The sequence below is a fragment of the Pteropus medius genome, unplaced genomic scaffold (assembly GCF_902729225.1).
Source record: "Pteropus medius unplaced genomic scaffold, Ma_sr-lr_union100, whole genome shotgun sequence".
Taxonomy (NCBI): Eukaryota; Metazoa; Chordata; class Mammalia; order Chiroptera; family Pteropodidae; genus Pteropus; species Pteropus medius.
In genome coordinates this window covers 13,687,449-13,704,626 of record NW_024342467.1, presented here as the reverse complement: position 1 = coordinate 13,704,626, position 17,178 = coordinate 13,687,449, and the positions used below count along the sequence as shown (strand labels likewise).

Sequence of the window (17,178 nt, the reverse complement as noted above, 5' to 3'; positions counted from 1 at the left end):
AAATGATGATAAAGGTACCTATTATTACTTCATAGAGTTGTTATGAGGATTTAGTTACATAATGGATATAAGTGCATATAGTATGTACATTTAAGCAAAAAATATTAACTTTTCTCAAGGCAAATATGTAATCATATAATCAAATGGAGCCTGGACAGGTAGGGATCTAAACCCAAACTTTGTTTTAGAACGTAACTTTTGATTCTGTGTTTTATGTCTTTAAAACGAATGTGTTTTCTGAAAGTGAGAAAGGTAACCATTGTGTAAGTCAAAGATTTCCTCATGTTGCTGTCCTCTTTTCCCTGGAAGACTTGATAAAATCACTCCTCGGCCCTGGCGTGACCATCACACGCCGTGTTTGGGTGCTAACAGCCTTTTCCAAGCAACGTCGGTTACATGTGTCATTGCTTATCACTTTTCTGTTTGGGTTATTTATCCTTAAAAGAAAAAAAAGAACATTAGAAAAACCAGAAATAGCCATTTTGAAAACCCGCAGAGCTAGACAGATTTGTGATCCTTATTAGGGTAATAATCCATCTGTTGTGGAACTGGATCAATTTAATTTATAAATTGATTAATCTATCAGGGGGAAAAAAATATAAGGTCTTGACTTTTCCCCCAGTAAGCATTTACTCAAACGGTCATCATCCTAAAAAGATTTGAGAAGTCTCAATTCTCTGCTCTTCCTCTCTCTACCCAACTCAGAAACAAGGCTCAATACTATCAAAAGGAAGACTGAGAATGGAGTTTAAGCTTTTAGATTCTATCAGGTCTGATTGCTCCTGGGAGTTTTCATATTTTTGGCAAGGTTTAATGCTAAAACCTCACAGTGACTACCAGAACATTTCTGATACTCATCAGTTTAGTAAATGTATAACTATAGTTGAATTATCTTCTGCAATGAGTTCACTTTACTGTTATTTTCATCCTGTCTGATCAAAAAAAAAATCTCCTGATGATTCTTCTAACAATGTGTGATTGGAATAATAACTTCACATGTTGAAGAGTTTTGTGCTGCAGCTGAGAGGCATGTAAATACAAGCTGCTTATTTGCAAGAAGCTTCCAGATTTGCAATATGATTGCTATGGAAACCACATAATGGAAACCTTATAACCATCTGTGTGGTTTGATGGATTTTACTGCATAGCTGAGCTGTTTTTGTTTACTGTTATTAAAATGTTGAATGGAATATATTACCCCACAAACATTGACTATTTGAGGTATTAATTAGTATTATATAATGACATCATGCCTCAACACCAAAATAAAATATATACAATAATAAACCTAAGTAAAACAATGTGTGTGTATATTTTTAATATGTTGTGAACGTGATTATTGCCTAGTTTAGTCACTTGTCCTTATATATTTTTCGAGTGGTGTGGAGAGGTTTGCTCTGTAAGTAAATAAATAGAGTGGGATTTATTTTCTTGATTTTTGAATCCTTTTGTTCACTCAGTATTTTTTAAAATAATTTTTATTTTTTAATTACAATTGACACACAATGTTATATTAGTTTCAGGTATACAATATAGTGATTAGACATTTATATAACTTATGAAATTATCACCCCATAAATCTAATATTCCCCTGACAACATACATAGTTATTACAATATTATCAACTATATTCGCTATGCTGTACTTTACATCCCCATGACTGTTTTGTAACTACCAATCTGTACTTCTTGATCTCTTCCCCTTTTTCATCCATCTCCTCCACCACCTTCCCATCTGGCAACCCTCAAAATGTTCTTTGTACCTTTGAGGTCGTTTCTGTTTTTTGTTTGTTTATTTGGTTCTTTAGATTCCACATGTAAGTGAAATTATATGGTATTTGTCTTTCATTGTCTGACCTATTTCATTTAGCATAATACTCTCTAGGTCCATTTATGTCATTACAGACAGCAAGATTTTATTCTTTTTTATGGCTGAGTAATATTCTCTTGAACATATGTACTACTTCTTCTTTATCCATTAATCTATTGATGGATACATAGGTTGCTTCCATATCTTGGCTATTGCAAATAATGCTGCGGTGAACATATGGATGCATATGTTTTTTTGAATTAGTGCTTTCGGTTTCCTTGGATAAATACCCAGAAGTGGAAATACTTGCTTCTTCTTTGTCTTTTTTATAGCCTTTGTTTTAAAGTCTATTTTGTCTGGTATAAGTATTGCTGCCCCAGTCTTTTTTTCATTTTGATTTTTATGAAATACCTTTTTTCATCTTTTTTCATCACTTTCAGTGCGTATGTGCCTTTCGATCTGAAGTGAGTCTCTTGTAGGCAACATATATAAGGGTCTTGTTTTCTTATCTATTTAGCCACCCAGTGTCTTTTGATTAGAGCATTTAATTCATTTACATTTAAAGTAATTGCTGATAGATATATAGTTAATGCCATTTTATTATTCATATTTTGGTCTTTTATTTTTCTTCTTCTTAAGAAGTCCCTTTAACATTTCTTATAATACTGGTTTAGTGGTGATGAACTCCTTTAGCTTTTTCTTGTCTGGGAAGCTCTTTATCTGTCCTTCAATTCTAAATGATAGCTTTGCTGGGTAGAATAATCTTGTTCGTAAGTCCTTGCTTCTCATCACTTTGAATATTTCATGCCAGTCCTTTCTGACCTGCAAAGTTCCTACTAAGAAATCAGCTGACAATCTTATGGGAGCTCATTTATAGGTAACTAACTGCTTTTCTCTGGCTGCTTTTAAGATTCTCTCTTTGTCTTTAACTTTTGGCATTTTGATTACGATGTGTCTCCCTGTCACTCATTATTTTTCGAACATCTCCTTTGTACTATATTCTATTCAAGATTCAGTTTGAGTTGTTTTCTCTAAGATTAAACACACACACACACACACACACACACACACACACACACACACACACACACACACACACACCAGGTTCGTATCTTTTATGTGGAAGCTATTTATATTGTTAGCTTGAGATGAAATGAGTTGTTTGAATACTGTTAAAAAAATTGATATATGAAACACAAAAGGCTTTGACTGAAAAATATCAGTCCTAGGTTTGAAAAGGAGAAAGGAAGTATTTTTAAAGAGCATCTCATCCTCTAAAATACTGCTTTTTAAGCATCTGACATGATTTCAGTTTTGATACCTCACAGTAAATATTGATACTTAAATAAATATTTTTAATATTCTGATAATTTAAGAATAGACTGTGCACATTATAGGCACTTAAATTTTCATAAAGTAAGAATAAATTCATAGTAATGAATTGCTCTAAATTCACTGTTAACTTTGCCAAGAACGGTTTTTCCACTAAATTATTATAATTAGTTTTTGTGATATCTTGACACTGACTTTGGGTGGTGAGTCTAAATTTCATAGTCTCTTCTGAAGAGCTGAATAGTGCTTCCTGTGTTGGTGTGGTTATGGCTTTCGACTTGAGGACGAGTGCCCTCAACTCTTTTTGAATTTACTCCTTACTATTGAATTTGTGATCAAATTGTAAGAATGAGAGTGCTGGGGAAAGAGCAAGTGTGAAAAGCAAGGAAAGCTTTTTCCTTCACCTTAAAAAAATTATTTGTAAAATGAGCAGGTTAGACTAAATGACTGTAAATGTCCCTAAAATCTTTAAAATTTGTATGAAAACACCCTATTAACCTGTTTATGATAACTAGTCCATGAGGTGTGGCATAAATGAGGTAACTGTTGTTGAAGAGAGAAGAGACAGGGTTTAGTATTAGACTTTTTATTAGGTCTTCTACGTATTAATTACTATTTGAACCATATTAAATTGCCAATGCTAGGTTTGACTTCATATATATAAAGTAACAAATATTTCCAGCTGTTCCTTACATTAGAGCTTTCATTATTTTGTTTGAAATGAGTTACAAAACTTCAACAGTTATGTTTGTCTTATAAGTACTGTAACTCTCAAGCTTGATTTAAATGCTGATTTTTATTTAAAGTTTGCCTGAGACTTCTAAGCTTACATCTGCAGTCCTGACCTCTCTACCAAACCAAACTTTCCAGTTGCCCCTGGACGTTTCCTCTGTGTTGCCCCACCAGTATATTAAATCTCTCATGTCAGAAGCACAGGTCCTTGTGTTTCCTCAGCAAAATAGCTTATCTTGGCTATTCTCTTTTTAGTAATGATGTTGCCATTTCTCAGTTAATAAGCGCAAAACCTTGGCTGCTTTTTCCCCCTTAGCCCTCCACATCCAGTCAGGCACAGAGTTTATCAATTCTAGTTCCTTTTGTCCTCATAACCATCCCCTTTCCATTTCCTCTGCCCCTTCAGTTCAGGACTTCCTTCCCCTTTAGCTAGGCTCCAAGTGGTCTCTCTCCCCATGCCCCCCCTCCAGGATCCGACACAATGGGATCCGATGACCATTCCTCAAGCGTAGTTTCTGTCTCAATCTTTCTCTGCTCAAAAATCTTCTGGGGCTTGTGTTGCCCACCAGACGAAAGTCTAAAGTCTGTAGCAGGATGCTCGTGGCCCTTCAACAACCGGCCCAGACTACCAGCATTGTCTCCCGTCCTGCTCTTCCTCTCTGAGTACCACATTCTTTAGCCAAAATGTATATGATGGTGTGCCTTGTTTCTTTTCTTCATGCCTATCTCTCTGTCTGGAAATCTCCTTCCCATCTCTCCTTATGCAAATTCTGTCCATCCCTCAGAGCCTTCATGGTATTCTCCCGTTAGGTGGTTTCTTCCCGGCACTTCCTCAGTACCTGGACCTCGCCTGTCAGGTTTTAGGCCCCTTGTCCCATTTTCCTTAAGATCCTGCCTTCTGTCTCCTCTAGGCTGTCAGCTTCCTGAAGGCAGAAGCTCCCTACTACCCTTGCATCCCGGGTAGAATCTCTCCCTCTTATAGGTAGTTAATACTCAATGAAGATTTGTCGGTTGAATTACTTAACATTCGTAATGACCATACTTATATATTTTCATATATATTTATTTAACGTTTGGATTTCCTTCAAATTGATTCTTTTGAACCAGTTTTGTTTTGTTTTGTTTTGTTTGTTTTGTTTTGTTTTGTTTGGTTTTGGCATGCCATTTCATTCATATGTCCAGCCTTAAATATTTCTAAGTTGTATATAAAGGCTTATGGGAGGAAAGTGGTAATGTAATAAATATTTTTCGATGGGAAATATTGAATAGTCTGTTGACTCTGTTTAAAACTCTTCTCTTTAAGCTTATCATATTTATTCCTGTAACTTGGGGAAGGAATGTGATGGGAAAGTGTGGAAATAATATAGTTAACCCACTAAATATATGTAGGATAAAGAACATGGACTTTATAACCACAAGCCTAAATTTGAATAACAGACACTGGAAATTTCTTTACCTTTTTGAGTCTCAGTTTATTCTCCTGTAGAGTGAGGATTTAAAAATTATTTATCTATGAAATCTTAACATCCGTTATAGTGTATGGCCCATAGTAGGTCCTCAGTACAGGTTAGGGAGGGTTATCTTGAAGGATGAAGATCCTTCTAGTGTCCTCCTGTGAAGCTCAAGTGAGAAAACCTATGAAGTCTCTGATACTCAATAAATGACATAGGTTAACTGTACTTTGTATCACACGTTTTCTCTTTGCTATTTTGATGTTTTAGGGACCATGATTTTATCTTTGGTACTCCTGCCATAGTAGAATGTAGTCTATCCATGTAGTGCTGTGTGTCATTTTACTGGATTTCAGGGCTTTTCTGGATTTAAGATTGTCCCAGGCGAGTTTCTGTAAGCGTTTAAAACAACGTATGCGAAAACACTAGTACGTATCTTCAATTTATTAAGCCAACTGGTGAAGTTGCTATTTGGAAGTAGCTAGAGGTTTATTTATTCAGCTGTAGATTATTGAAAAAGGCATGTGAATGTTGAGTGGTTTCCTTCTTTGAAAAGGCATATTTATGTGTCACAAACTTTTAGTTTTTCTCTTAAGATGGGGTGAGCACGGTACTGTCCTCCCCGCGGAAACCCTTCATCTGCTGTGTATGTTGTTTGTTTACAGAAGAAGAAGAGGACAGCACTCCTGGGAAGGTGGACGAACAAAAGAAGATGAGTCAGGACAGCGCCCTTCACACCGCAGGTGACCAGTTGTGCCGCCTCCCGGGGAAGCTTATTTTGGTTTTGTTCGCTCTCCTTTTAGTCAGTTTCTTACTGCTCTCAAGACATTCACACAGCTCCCCGAAGTTGGCTCCCTCGGTCTGGATCTCTTATGGCTGATAAGCTGCTTAGTCCCATTTAGGATGCATGAAAACCACTTGAGAAGGATTTATAAAGTAAGCCAATTTATACAAGGTATTCCTTCCTGAATTACTTTGTAATGACTCAATTAGCTTTCATTTCTGCACAAAGGAGATTTAGTTGCATAAATTAGCTTATCATCATTGAGGAAGTGTCACTGCTAAAGGACAGTTTATAGATACAACATGCAGTTGCTGTCAAACCTATAAGAATGTAATATAGACATCTGTGTATACTTTGTGCTTGAGCAGAACAGACTTCTGCCATTCAGAGACTAACAGGGGACAACAAGTTGCCCAGGGGACTGGCAATGTAGACATCTCTGAAAAGGTCAACTTGACACAGGCTCTGACAATCGACCCACAGCTCTGTCTTCTTTGATAAAAATCAGATAAACTTAAGACCGCTAATTGATCTGCAGCCTGTTTAAATGTTGGCCATGCATATCTTCATTGCATATGATTAACACAGAAAGCAAATGAATTGGGTAAGAAATGCCAGGGTCCAGTGACAGCAGCTTAAAAATTGGAAAAGGACACTGCTGGCCTAGAAGGCGAGGAAGGATATTCCCCTTATCCATTTCCACTTGGCACGTGGCCCCGAGTACTAATTAGGACCAAGACTGGAAAAATAACTGCACACGCGATGTACAAAATCACATGGTCTGGGCCGCTCCTCTTGCCGGTTGTTATTCCCAAATAGCGAGAGATAAACCACATCTGTAGCGCAAGCACAAGGCTAGTTTTGATAAACCAGCAATTATTTTACACGGAAAGAAGAGAAGGCCTGCCTTCTTATCAGGACATGACACCTCCTCCTTGCCGCATGTCAGCTGGGGCAAGGTCTGCCATATCATCCCATGTCCCGCAAAGAGCTGTAGTTGGGGGTCACCTTCCCCTCTCTGATATGCCCATACATCACTCTTTCAAGCTGTCAGAGGCAGGGTGGACAAGAAGTGTGTGTTCAGGAAGTAGCTTTCCAGAGTCCTTCCTACTGTGACATGTGGAAAGGAAACAGAGCCCTGGTTTCCGGACCTGGACAGGAAAGCGGGAGCAGGTTGCTGCGAAAGGTTTTCGTTTGCTTTTTTCAGAAAGGAAGCGAGGACGAAGTCATTAGATGTTAGCACTCAGGTCCTGTAGAATGCGGCTATAAAACACTAAGGCTGAGTGAAACCTTGAGGACGATGTTCAATGGGAATTTAAGTATATGTGTTTTATTATGTGCCATAAAGCTTCTGCCAAAGACGCATAGTTTCCTTTTTTAAAATTTCAATGCAGGTGTAGAAGGTAGACACATATAGATAGTCTTTCCACAAATATAAGTATTTTGGCTTAAAGCGATTCATTCTACTTTTCAAAACCCCTTTTATAGTAACTATCTCCTAAATTTTTGCCTTTGAGGGAAGGGGGAAAAAATCAGTTTTTCCTCCGAGGAATGCAGTAAGTAGACCTAGCTTTTCATGCAATAGCTATAAATTAGCACTGCAATAATTCTTATCTTTAGTGACATGAAATTCTTTTCAAGCAGCAGTTTTAATGCTTTTGCATAGCAGTGACCTTTGCTCTTCCTAGGCTGTCAAAGATGTAACACTAGAAGTTTGTTTGCTGTGCCGGGCAATGAGCTGACAAGGGTATTACTATCGTGCTGAGCATCGCGTGATGTGAACTTCTAACCTTACTCAAGAATGTTATATCTTTTTTGCATTGACCGATTTTAGCAAAAAAAAAAAAAAGAAATTCAGACTAGTGTAAAATGCATAAGCAAAAACAAAATTATTTGTATTTCTTACAGGTTCTCATGTTTAAGCTTACATATTTTGCATATATTTATTATATGTATAATAAACATTCCATTTGATTTTTCTGAGCATTGTACAATACACTTACCTTCCTAGAATAGTTTTTAAATCTATAACCCTACTCAAGAAGAGATTCTCCATTCTCTTACTGTTGTATGTTTCATCTGTTCCCATATTTTTAAAAGTCTCTTCACTTTTGCAAAACTATCTCCAAAGTTTAGTTTATACTTTCATAATAACTTTGTTATTATTGCCCAATGATCTGTTTTTGTATTTTTTAAAAAGCAGTAGCAAATGCATTGTTTAAATCCTTCACAGGCTGGCTAATTTAGAATGTTTTGGGTATTTTTTTTCCTGTACCTTCTTTTTTTTAACTCTTCATGCCTCTCAGAACAAGAAACATAAAGAGGTGATTTTTTTAAATATAATTTTGAAAACATAGGTCATGTGATGTGGATAGAATAGGAGAATTAATCCATGCAGGACAACTAAATAGACTTAATCTGTATTCAGAATGTATGCTCATCTGTGGTTTATGACATTATGCTCCATCCAATATTTTGTTGTTTTTAAAAACATATCTCACATGGATTATTTTTTAGTGTATAGGTAAACAATGTTAACTTTTGTGAACCCACTGTGCTTCTGAGGCTGTTTCTATGTGTAATTTTTTGTGTATGTTTAGCCACACTTAAGAAATTTTAAAGGAAACCAGAAAAGCTCGCTGCTCTCTAAGAAATAAGATAATTCCTAATTTTTAGGTCTAGAATTTATACTAAGAATCTTAACATTACTTTCCTGAGGAGACTAAGGCTAATAAACGTACTAGCAGGTTTTTTCCCTACTTGTGATTCTTTATATCTGGTAGTGCATGCTGAAATAGATAGAATAGCACATTGTGTGTACCATTGTGTGTACGTGTAGCCATGTGATGTAAACAACTTATTATTCTTTAACAGAGCTCACATATGGGACGCAGAAATAAGGTTGGTCTTTGGGTAACATTATCATCAAGATTATAGAAAGCACAGTAGAAAATGTATCTTTTCCCCAGTATCGCCAAATCTCTAGCCCTGTCGCCTCTTACGACAGTGAGATTTAATGAAATGCTCATGATGCACATCTAGGGAGAGATGCATCTTGCGCACCGTGGGGGTCTCTCTGCCCCTCCTGTGCTCCTGTAACTCCCATTAGTGTTAATGGGAGTTTCACCAAGCGCATCGAGGGGCAGAGAGACCCCCAAAGTGATAAGGATTATTATGTTAGAAATCATCGTATACTTTTTCTTCCTTCTTCCCCTCACCTCTTGAAAATCTTTTAAATGAAAACCTATGGTGAGAGGATCTGAAACAGGGAAGAGCAGGCAGCAGGCTGGACAGCTGGAGAAGCTACTGGATGCTCTAGCTAAGCTACAACCTGTACTCTCGTTTTTAGCCCAAGTTTTGTTTTTTCAACCTTTTTGGATCAAGCCTAAGGCAGAGCAGCGTGAGGAACACACAGGAACCTCAATTGGGGAAACCAGCTATTTAGATCCTTTTACCTCCTGGCCAGTGCCTGTGGGGGAGGGCCTTGCATGGGAAATGATGTCATCCTCTCTTTGCTCTAATTCCTTGACTTTTAAACTGACACTGACGGACTGCATGGGGCGCAACATTTGACCCATTTAGCAGTTGATTTAATCTGACTAGGATGTTTCAACTTCTAAATCTCTATTTGTCTAAATAAGTGGTTTTTAAAGGAAATCAGTCACTTTATTATTAAGCAATTTTTTTTTCTTAAAAAAATAATTTGACAATATTTGGAGTGATCTGTCCAGCCAGAGTGCCCTCTAGTGTCCATTTATAGAATTTACTTACTATAAGCTTTGGTGGGGAAATATAATGAAGGGTGGCCACAAGCATTGTTAGTTCTTGGTTGGATCTCAGGCTTGTACACATCCCTGCTGGTATCAGTGATGAGTGCTCAAATGCTAGAGTGGAGAAGTCACTAAGGTATTCGTCTCTCTCTGTCTTTCTCTCTTCCTCTCTCCTTTCCTCCCCCTCCCATTTTCCTCCCCTCCTTTCCTCCCTCTCTCTTCTTTTTTTAATTTTTAGAAAACAAAAGGAAAAAAAATCTAATAGGAGGATTTTTCTAGGCTGTGTATTCTAGTCCTTGTTTATTTTCTTAAAAGTATAATTGAATAAATAAAAATAGCGTCTTCCTAAATATTCAACCTCCATAGTATTCAAGTGTTTTGGCTTTAAAAAACGCTTCAGATATTAAAGAGAATTCAAAAAATTTCTAATGAGCGTAACATTTTGTATATATCACAAACTGTGTGTAATAAGACGAATGCCCCAGTGACACACTAATGTGACTAGTTGTGTTGGAATGGCCAAGGAGCCTGCTGTTGAAAGCCATATAACAAAACTAAGATGACAACCCCGATCCGGCATGCATCGCCACAGTTATCCCGTCTGAATCCAAAGATGACATTCCAATGATGGAAGTTGTCAGCATGTATATGTTCTGCCTGGTTAGTGAATACTCGGACATCTTATTGATATTACGTGCATTCTTTTTGTGTTAACTCATCAAAACTCAATTATCATGAAATTAAAAACAGGAAACAGTTCTCAGTGTAACAAAAGCATCCAGTGCATTTAACTCTGTGCTGTGTTTCGGGAGACCCACATTGTATAAGTGACAAAGCATTTATTACCCAGTTTATTGTGGTATTACAGAGCGGAGAGCGCTAAATAATCAATCAGTTAATGGTCTGTATGGCAGTTTGAGCACATCACATCCATTGTGCTTATGCTGTTAGAAGGATGAGCTGATAACTCCAGTGTATGCTGCATGTTTATTCAGAGCCTAACGTCCTAAACTAGGGCTGACAGAAGTCTTGAAAAATGCAGCTTCAGCATTGGCAATTTCTAAGTTGTTAAAATATTTTTAAAATAACTTTGAGAGAGGTTTGGGTACAAAAGTCCCTAAAGAATCCTTCGTATTATTTCCACTTTATCATCTTTCTTTAGTCAGCTTTAGGTTTTAGAGTTAAAAAAAAAAAATGCATTCCCTAGTTTGGTTTAGATTTGTACCTTGGCTCCTTTATCATTATTTTTATGAAATATCCCAAATTCTGTAAGATGGTCATTTCGCAATGTGTTTATCGCCGCACATGGATATTGCTCATCATGCACTGTGGGTCTCTTCTTCATGTTGCAGATGTGCTTAGGTTCACATATAAAATAAGTGGGAAGTAATTTTCAGGTGCTGGAGGAGAACACATTGCAGTCACAGGTTTTAGATACATAAGAAAGGGAGAGGAAAAAGACATCTGAAATCAGATTTTTTGGAAAATGGTCCTTAATTAGATGATAAGAAGAAGTAGGATTCTTATGTGGGTATGATAAAATGCTCTTTGAATCAGGAAAGAATTTTTTTAGACTATTTTGGTGGTCTGGGGTGGCCCTTTAATTTCTGTTGGTTCATTTTTAAATGAGGGTCCATTACATGAAAGCTTCTAACTCTTGTTTTCTCTTTCTTCCTAGGTGATAAAAGCACTGATTATGCTAATTTTTACCAGGGTTTATGGGACTGCACAGGTGCTCTTTCTGATGAATTGTCATTTAAACGTGGTGATGTGATTTACATTCTTAGCAAGGTAAGAAGATGCCCCAAAATGACAACTGCAAAGATGGAATACAAAGCTAGATTTTTATGCATTTGGATTACAACACTGGGGAAAAATGCCAGTTGGAATTCTTCTAGGTCCTTGTTAACAATTGGGAGTTCACAATAATTAATTATTTTGTCAAGTGAAATATAATCAAAATTTAAACACAATCAGATAACAGGATTCGACTTAACACTGTGTTTACCTATCACTTCAGCCTTTGGCTCACATCCACACACTGCCTTCTCCAGAAACAATATACTTATGGGAGAGTTAACATTGTAAGGTATTAGGTTATTTATTATGTTTTTCTTTCCTCTTCCTTTTTATTCTTCTGTGTGCTTATTCTGATTTTGTCTGCCATTCACTACTGGAAACACTGTGTTTATAGAACAAGTTTTTCATCTTTATGTAAATATATCGGGTGTTCCGACAATTTAAGAGCAATGCTTTTCTATTCAGACACGTTTAGGTAATTTCTTAAAAATTTAACATAATAGTATTTGTAAATGTAATAGCAAAGTATATTGCTACAAACTCATGTTTATGTATATAAAAAATCACGTCTCTGCCTCTTAAGATACTAGACTATCCAAAATCTTTCTGCCCTTAGGTCTAAGTTTCTTACTGTGATTACACTTCAGATGCCATGTATGAACTCCCTTAATCTTCACATTTAACGTCCCCTACGATAATATGGCTAGTCAAAAATATCTCCTTCAGTCTACTTTATGAGGTAATTTTAGAAACAAATGATGTATGGAAACTATTTAATATGAGTGTGGAAATGTTGTATAAATCATAAGTCTAGGAGTTTAATGTGGTTTTTTGATTACAGAAATATTTTGGACTTTTCAGAAAGATAACATGACTTGTTAGATATAGAAAGTAATTTGGAAATAAGGTCACTCATTGAATTTTAACAGTGGTTGGCTGGTGCGTAAAATCATAACAGAGAATCATGGAACATTTGAGTGAGGGATCGTAGGGATCATCTATTTATTCGTGGTTTTTATAGATAAGAGAACTTGGGTCAAGAAAGTACCAGAGCCAACTTAACCGAACATCTTGACTCCCAGACCAGGGCTTTTGTTCTTGTGTGTGTGTGTGTGTGTGTGTGTGCGCGCGCGCGCGCGTGTGTGCACGTGTGTGCATGTACGTGTGTGTGTGCGTGTGTGTGCGTGTGTGCGCGCGTGCGCGCTTGTATCTATCTTCCTTCCTTCTTCCCTCCCTCTCTTTCTTTTCCTCTCTCCTTCCTTTTCCTCTCTCCTTCCTTTTTCCCTCCCTTCTTTTCTCTCTTCTTTGTACTTTATTTGAAACTGTAATAAAGTACCTATAATGTGCCAGGACCCATTTAGGCACCAGGAATCAAAAAAAAATAAAAAAGATATATGCACTTGTAGATATTAGGGGGAAAATATTTAGTAAGTAAATATAGCCAGCTGTGATAATTGCTAGTTGAGATGCCAAAGCTAAGATGTGTCATTTATTTCTCAGTCCTCTGTTCATATGTATGGGATTTTTTTTTTTTTTGAAAGTTTTTAGTTCTTGGAAGCTACAGATAGCCATATCACAACTCTTGGATTAAGTCTATTATTGAGCATTTAATTGTCCTGAGTTAAGACACTCATTTTTTGAGTTAATTACTTAACATAGGAACGAAACTGATTAGTTTCAGTTCTTAACAAACTTTCTTGGAATCATTCCTCAAATTTACTTAGCTCACAGTTTTTTTCACCAATTTAGCCACTTGGAATTTCAGATTATAGGGATAAATAGCATAGGGCCATTATTTTCCTACGGTAAATATGGAACCTTTAAAGCCCGTGCGTATCTGTTCTGAGAGCCTTCTTTGTAAATCAGGCTGTCTCTGCTGCTGAAAGCCTCAGAGAACCAACCTCCAGGGCAGGCTGAGAAGCAAGCAGCCTTGCAAGAATGTCTCATTCTTACCATTGCCTTAAAAAGTCATTTTCTATTAATATGAAATTTAAAATATAATCATATGTGTATCATAGTTCTGAGTTTCCAGGGGAGGTTGATGGTGGGGAGGGAGGTAGTTCCAGTACTCCCCAAAAATGTTTTGTAGAGCTTGTAATTCTATGTGTGAAGCCTGATCATAGAACCAAGGTTAGTGGCAGTCCAGCATATAGGAAGAACATAGTGCCATTTAAAATGTCTAAGTGCCATTATTTGGGTATGGGCGGACTTAAAATGCTTTCTCTTATTAGCCCTTCACAAGGCTTTAAGTTCTACCCTCAGCACCATTTCACGACGGGCCTTCTAGAGATGGGTATTTGGTTTTTGAAGGAAGAGATGAGACGTTGTTAGCCAGCACATCATCATCACTGACAGTGTGGTTATCTACCCACGTTACCCAGCTGTGGACTTCGCTGGCTCAACTATCTAAATCTTGGTTGCTTTGGCGTTCAGTATATGTTTGTGAAAACTCTGACTTCTCCACTTTGCTTTGGGCAAGCTCAGATCGGACTCTCCAGAGACGCTAATTTTTATTTGGCTTGGCCTTCCAGTTTTCATCAAAACTTTGGCAAACACAGACCTTAAGTTAATATCATAAGTTCATTTAATAGCAATTTGAATGCTTGGTATTATTATAAATTTAGAACTCAAGGCCCTTAGAAGAGAGTGAAAAATCATTTAAAAGGGCTTGTTTCTAGATCAAGGTAGAACTGATGTTTATATATCAATAGACTTTTTTTGAAAAGTACAATTAGTATAAAAATCACTAGCATCGTTATATGCCTAGAAATTTGTTTAGTCTCAGAGTTATATTTAGACGTACTGATAGAATGAAATTTTACCACTTTATTTTTTACACCATCTAGTGGCTCAGAATGAGTGGTGCAGGTAATTGCAGCTAATGTGCACAATTGAAATGATGTCATAAATCCAACTTTAAATCCAGCTATGGGTTATTACTTTTCTATCTCATGTCAATAAAGTATTAGCATTAACCATGAAAATTTTTTCATCATTCTGAATTAAATGTAAAAATTGTATATATAAGGAAGAATACATTTTAAGGAGTCTAACACAATATTTATAGAGACATTGAAAGTGTATACTTTGTAGAGATATTAATGCTGTGACTTTCTAATAATACCATTAAAAGATTTTAAGGAAATATAACTTGCTTTTAATAATTGATTTATAATTTGCAGTATTTATTACTGTTTGCCTTACCTCCTAGAAGCTTGTCAATTCTTAAAACGCACTTTAAAAAGAAGGCAACACAAGATAGTTTAAGAAACTATGCATTCTTTCAATATAAATAAACATTTAAACAAATCACGAAATAAATTGGTATGCATTATAATAGTGTTTTAACTAGTTTGACGATTAGGCTTTCTTCATTAAAATTCATTATAGAAATATAGTTTGATTTTAAAATTGAGTTTCTTTTCTGTTTTTGCAAGGAAGCCTTGATGGGGCGTCGGCTGTGCTCAGTCAGTCTGGGGGTGACTTATTTATTCTAGGCCTCTTTTGAGAGTTATACAAATCTTAACCTTTCTTTTTAAACTTTTAGTGAAAATCAAATGTTGCAATAAAGAGAGAAGAGTAGGCAGAGGCCCTGCCCTTCCCCCTCCCCTTTTTAACATCTTCCAGTTAACAGCTGTCGTGTGAGGCCTGGCTGAGCTAGCCCCTCCTTCAAAGTACCCCACATCTTCTCAGTTTCAACCTTTGAACCTCACTAATAATAAATCTAAATCCTGCTTGCCTAAAAGCCAGCAATGTTTTGCTTACAGTTCTTTTCATATAGGGCTTGCTGCTGTTTTTTATGTGTTAAAATAAAACACTTTATATACTTCAGTAATTCAGTGGCGATTTAGAAATCACCCCTCTCCTCCCCCCACAAAAATAGAGCACATTGTCTGGGGTGGATAAAACTGAAATTTGTAATTTTAATGACAGCTGCGTTGTTAATGAATTAACTCTGAAACACAAGGCCTGTTTCACTTTAATTTGATGGAGTGAAAATTATATTTGAGGTGGAAAATATTTTTTTTTAGAAATTGGGTTGTTTAAAATCATGCTAAATTCTTTTAAATAGTTTGCATTTCAATTTTATTACCATCTCAAACGTGGACATAATATCATTGTTAATAGTGTTTTCCTAGACCTATGTGAAATTTTATAATTTTAATAGCAGGATCCAGGCGTGTAGCTATAGGCATATTCCATAGCCTCACATACCTCTTTGGTATGTTATTCTACTTGCTGTTCTGGATTTACATCCTCTCTTAGTTTATCTTTCAATCTGGACTCATCGGTGAATTGCTCACCACATTCCTATCCTTACTTTTAAAGCAATAAATTACTTTTAGAGACTTAATGACAGAGGAGCTATGCTTCAGCAGGAAAGAGGCATGCTTCTTTGTCCAGTATTAACAGAAGAATAAGAGTTAAGAGTCCTGGAATATTTTATCTAGTCTAGGGGATATATGACTTGAGTTTTGCAGCTTTTTGAGCAATTTTTTATTAAGGCAAAAACAGAAAATGTGGGTTGACAGTATTCACTAATATACAATAAAGGTTTTTTTCTTCTTAGTATATATTGGTTGGAGTTTCAAGCATTGCCTCTTTTTATATTTGTTTGTGACTTTTCCCAGTGGTTGGTGAGTTGTGGCTGTCACTGATCATTTGCTTCTCATCATGAAAATGTAAATAAAAGTTCAGTTACTTGAGCTTTTTTTGGTTTCAAACCTACCAGAAAAATAAATTGAAAGTCTCGCTGAGCTCTCCTGGCATAGAGAAATACAGGTTGACTTTTAGCTCTTTTAGTTTTTCCCTTGTGACCTTCGGACCCATTGTGCCACAAACAGCCTAACCACCTGCTGAAGAGTAACTAGGACGTGTCGATATAGGACTCATTGTCGATAGTAGGCTCATTCCCCAAATGTTGTCACGTCTTCCAGCCTTCGGGAAAGGGGAGGAGTACCGAGGAGTGTTTGTGTTTGTGGCTGCGTGTGTTTCGGCCTGGTGCAGTTTCGCCCCCGTGCTGTCCGGATGGGGGCGTGGTAGGCGGACACAGGGAGGCAGGAGCGAGCGGACCCACTGCTTAGCAGCCGTCCCTCCCCCGTAGTGACGCGCAGTTTATGGAAACAGCAGCACGTCCGGAGATGTTCTGGTTCCACTCATGGGACTACCCCTGTCTTTTACTTGCGAACAGCATGCTCGAGGACTTCCCGATTTTCTCTTACATAAGGTGGAGGAAGCGTTCCAGGAAAATGTCGACAGGGGAAGGTGCGTGCGGAGGCAGGCTACCAGGCTGAGCCCTGCACGCGCTTGAGAGGTAGAGAAGAAACCAGCAGGCAGTGCCGGAGCGGCCAGGTGAGGAGAGTTGGCAGTGGAGGGGCTGCTACGGCATGCAGGGCCTGTGTGGTTTAATTCTACATAGAATAAACAAGGGATCGCCAGAAGCAAAAACAGACAAATAGAAATCCAACATCTTAAAAGCACTATGCTGATCTTTTTTTTT

At 37.1% G+C, this 17,178-nt stretch overlaps 1 protein-coding gene across 3 annotated transcripts in view; it reads left to right on the top strand.

Moving 5' to 3' along the window:
* The window catches only part of SKAP2 (src kinase associated phosphoprotein 2), a 159,510-nt gene that overhangs the window by 132,419 nt on the left and 9,913 nt on the right, over positions 1–17,178 (top strand). For all 3 annotated transcript variants that reach the window (XM_039862591.1, XM_039862590.1, XM_039862589.1), the window contains exons 10-11: positions 5,990–6,067; positions 11,557–11,669. In XM_039862591.1, coding sequence (XP_039718525.1) covers positions 5,990–6,067; positions 11,557–11,669 — 191 coding nt within the window. The remainder of the gene's footprint in view (positions 1–5,989; positions 6,068–11,556; positions 11,670–17,178) is intronic.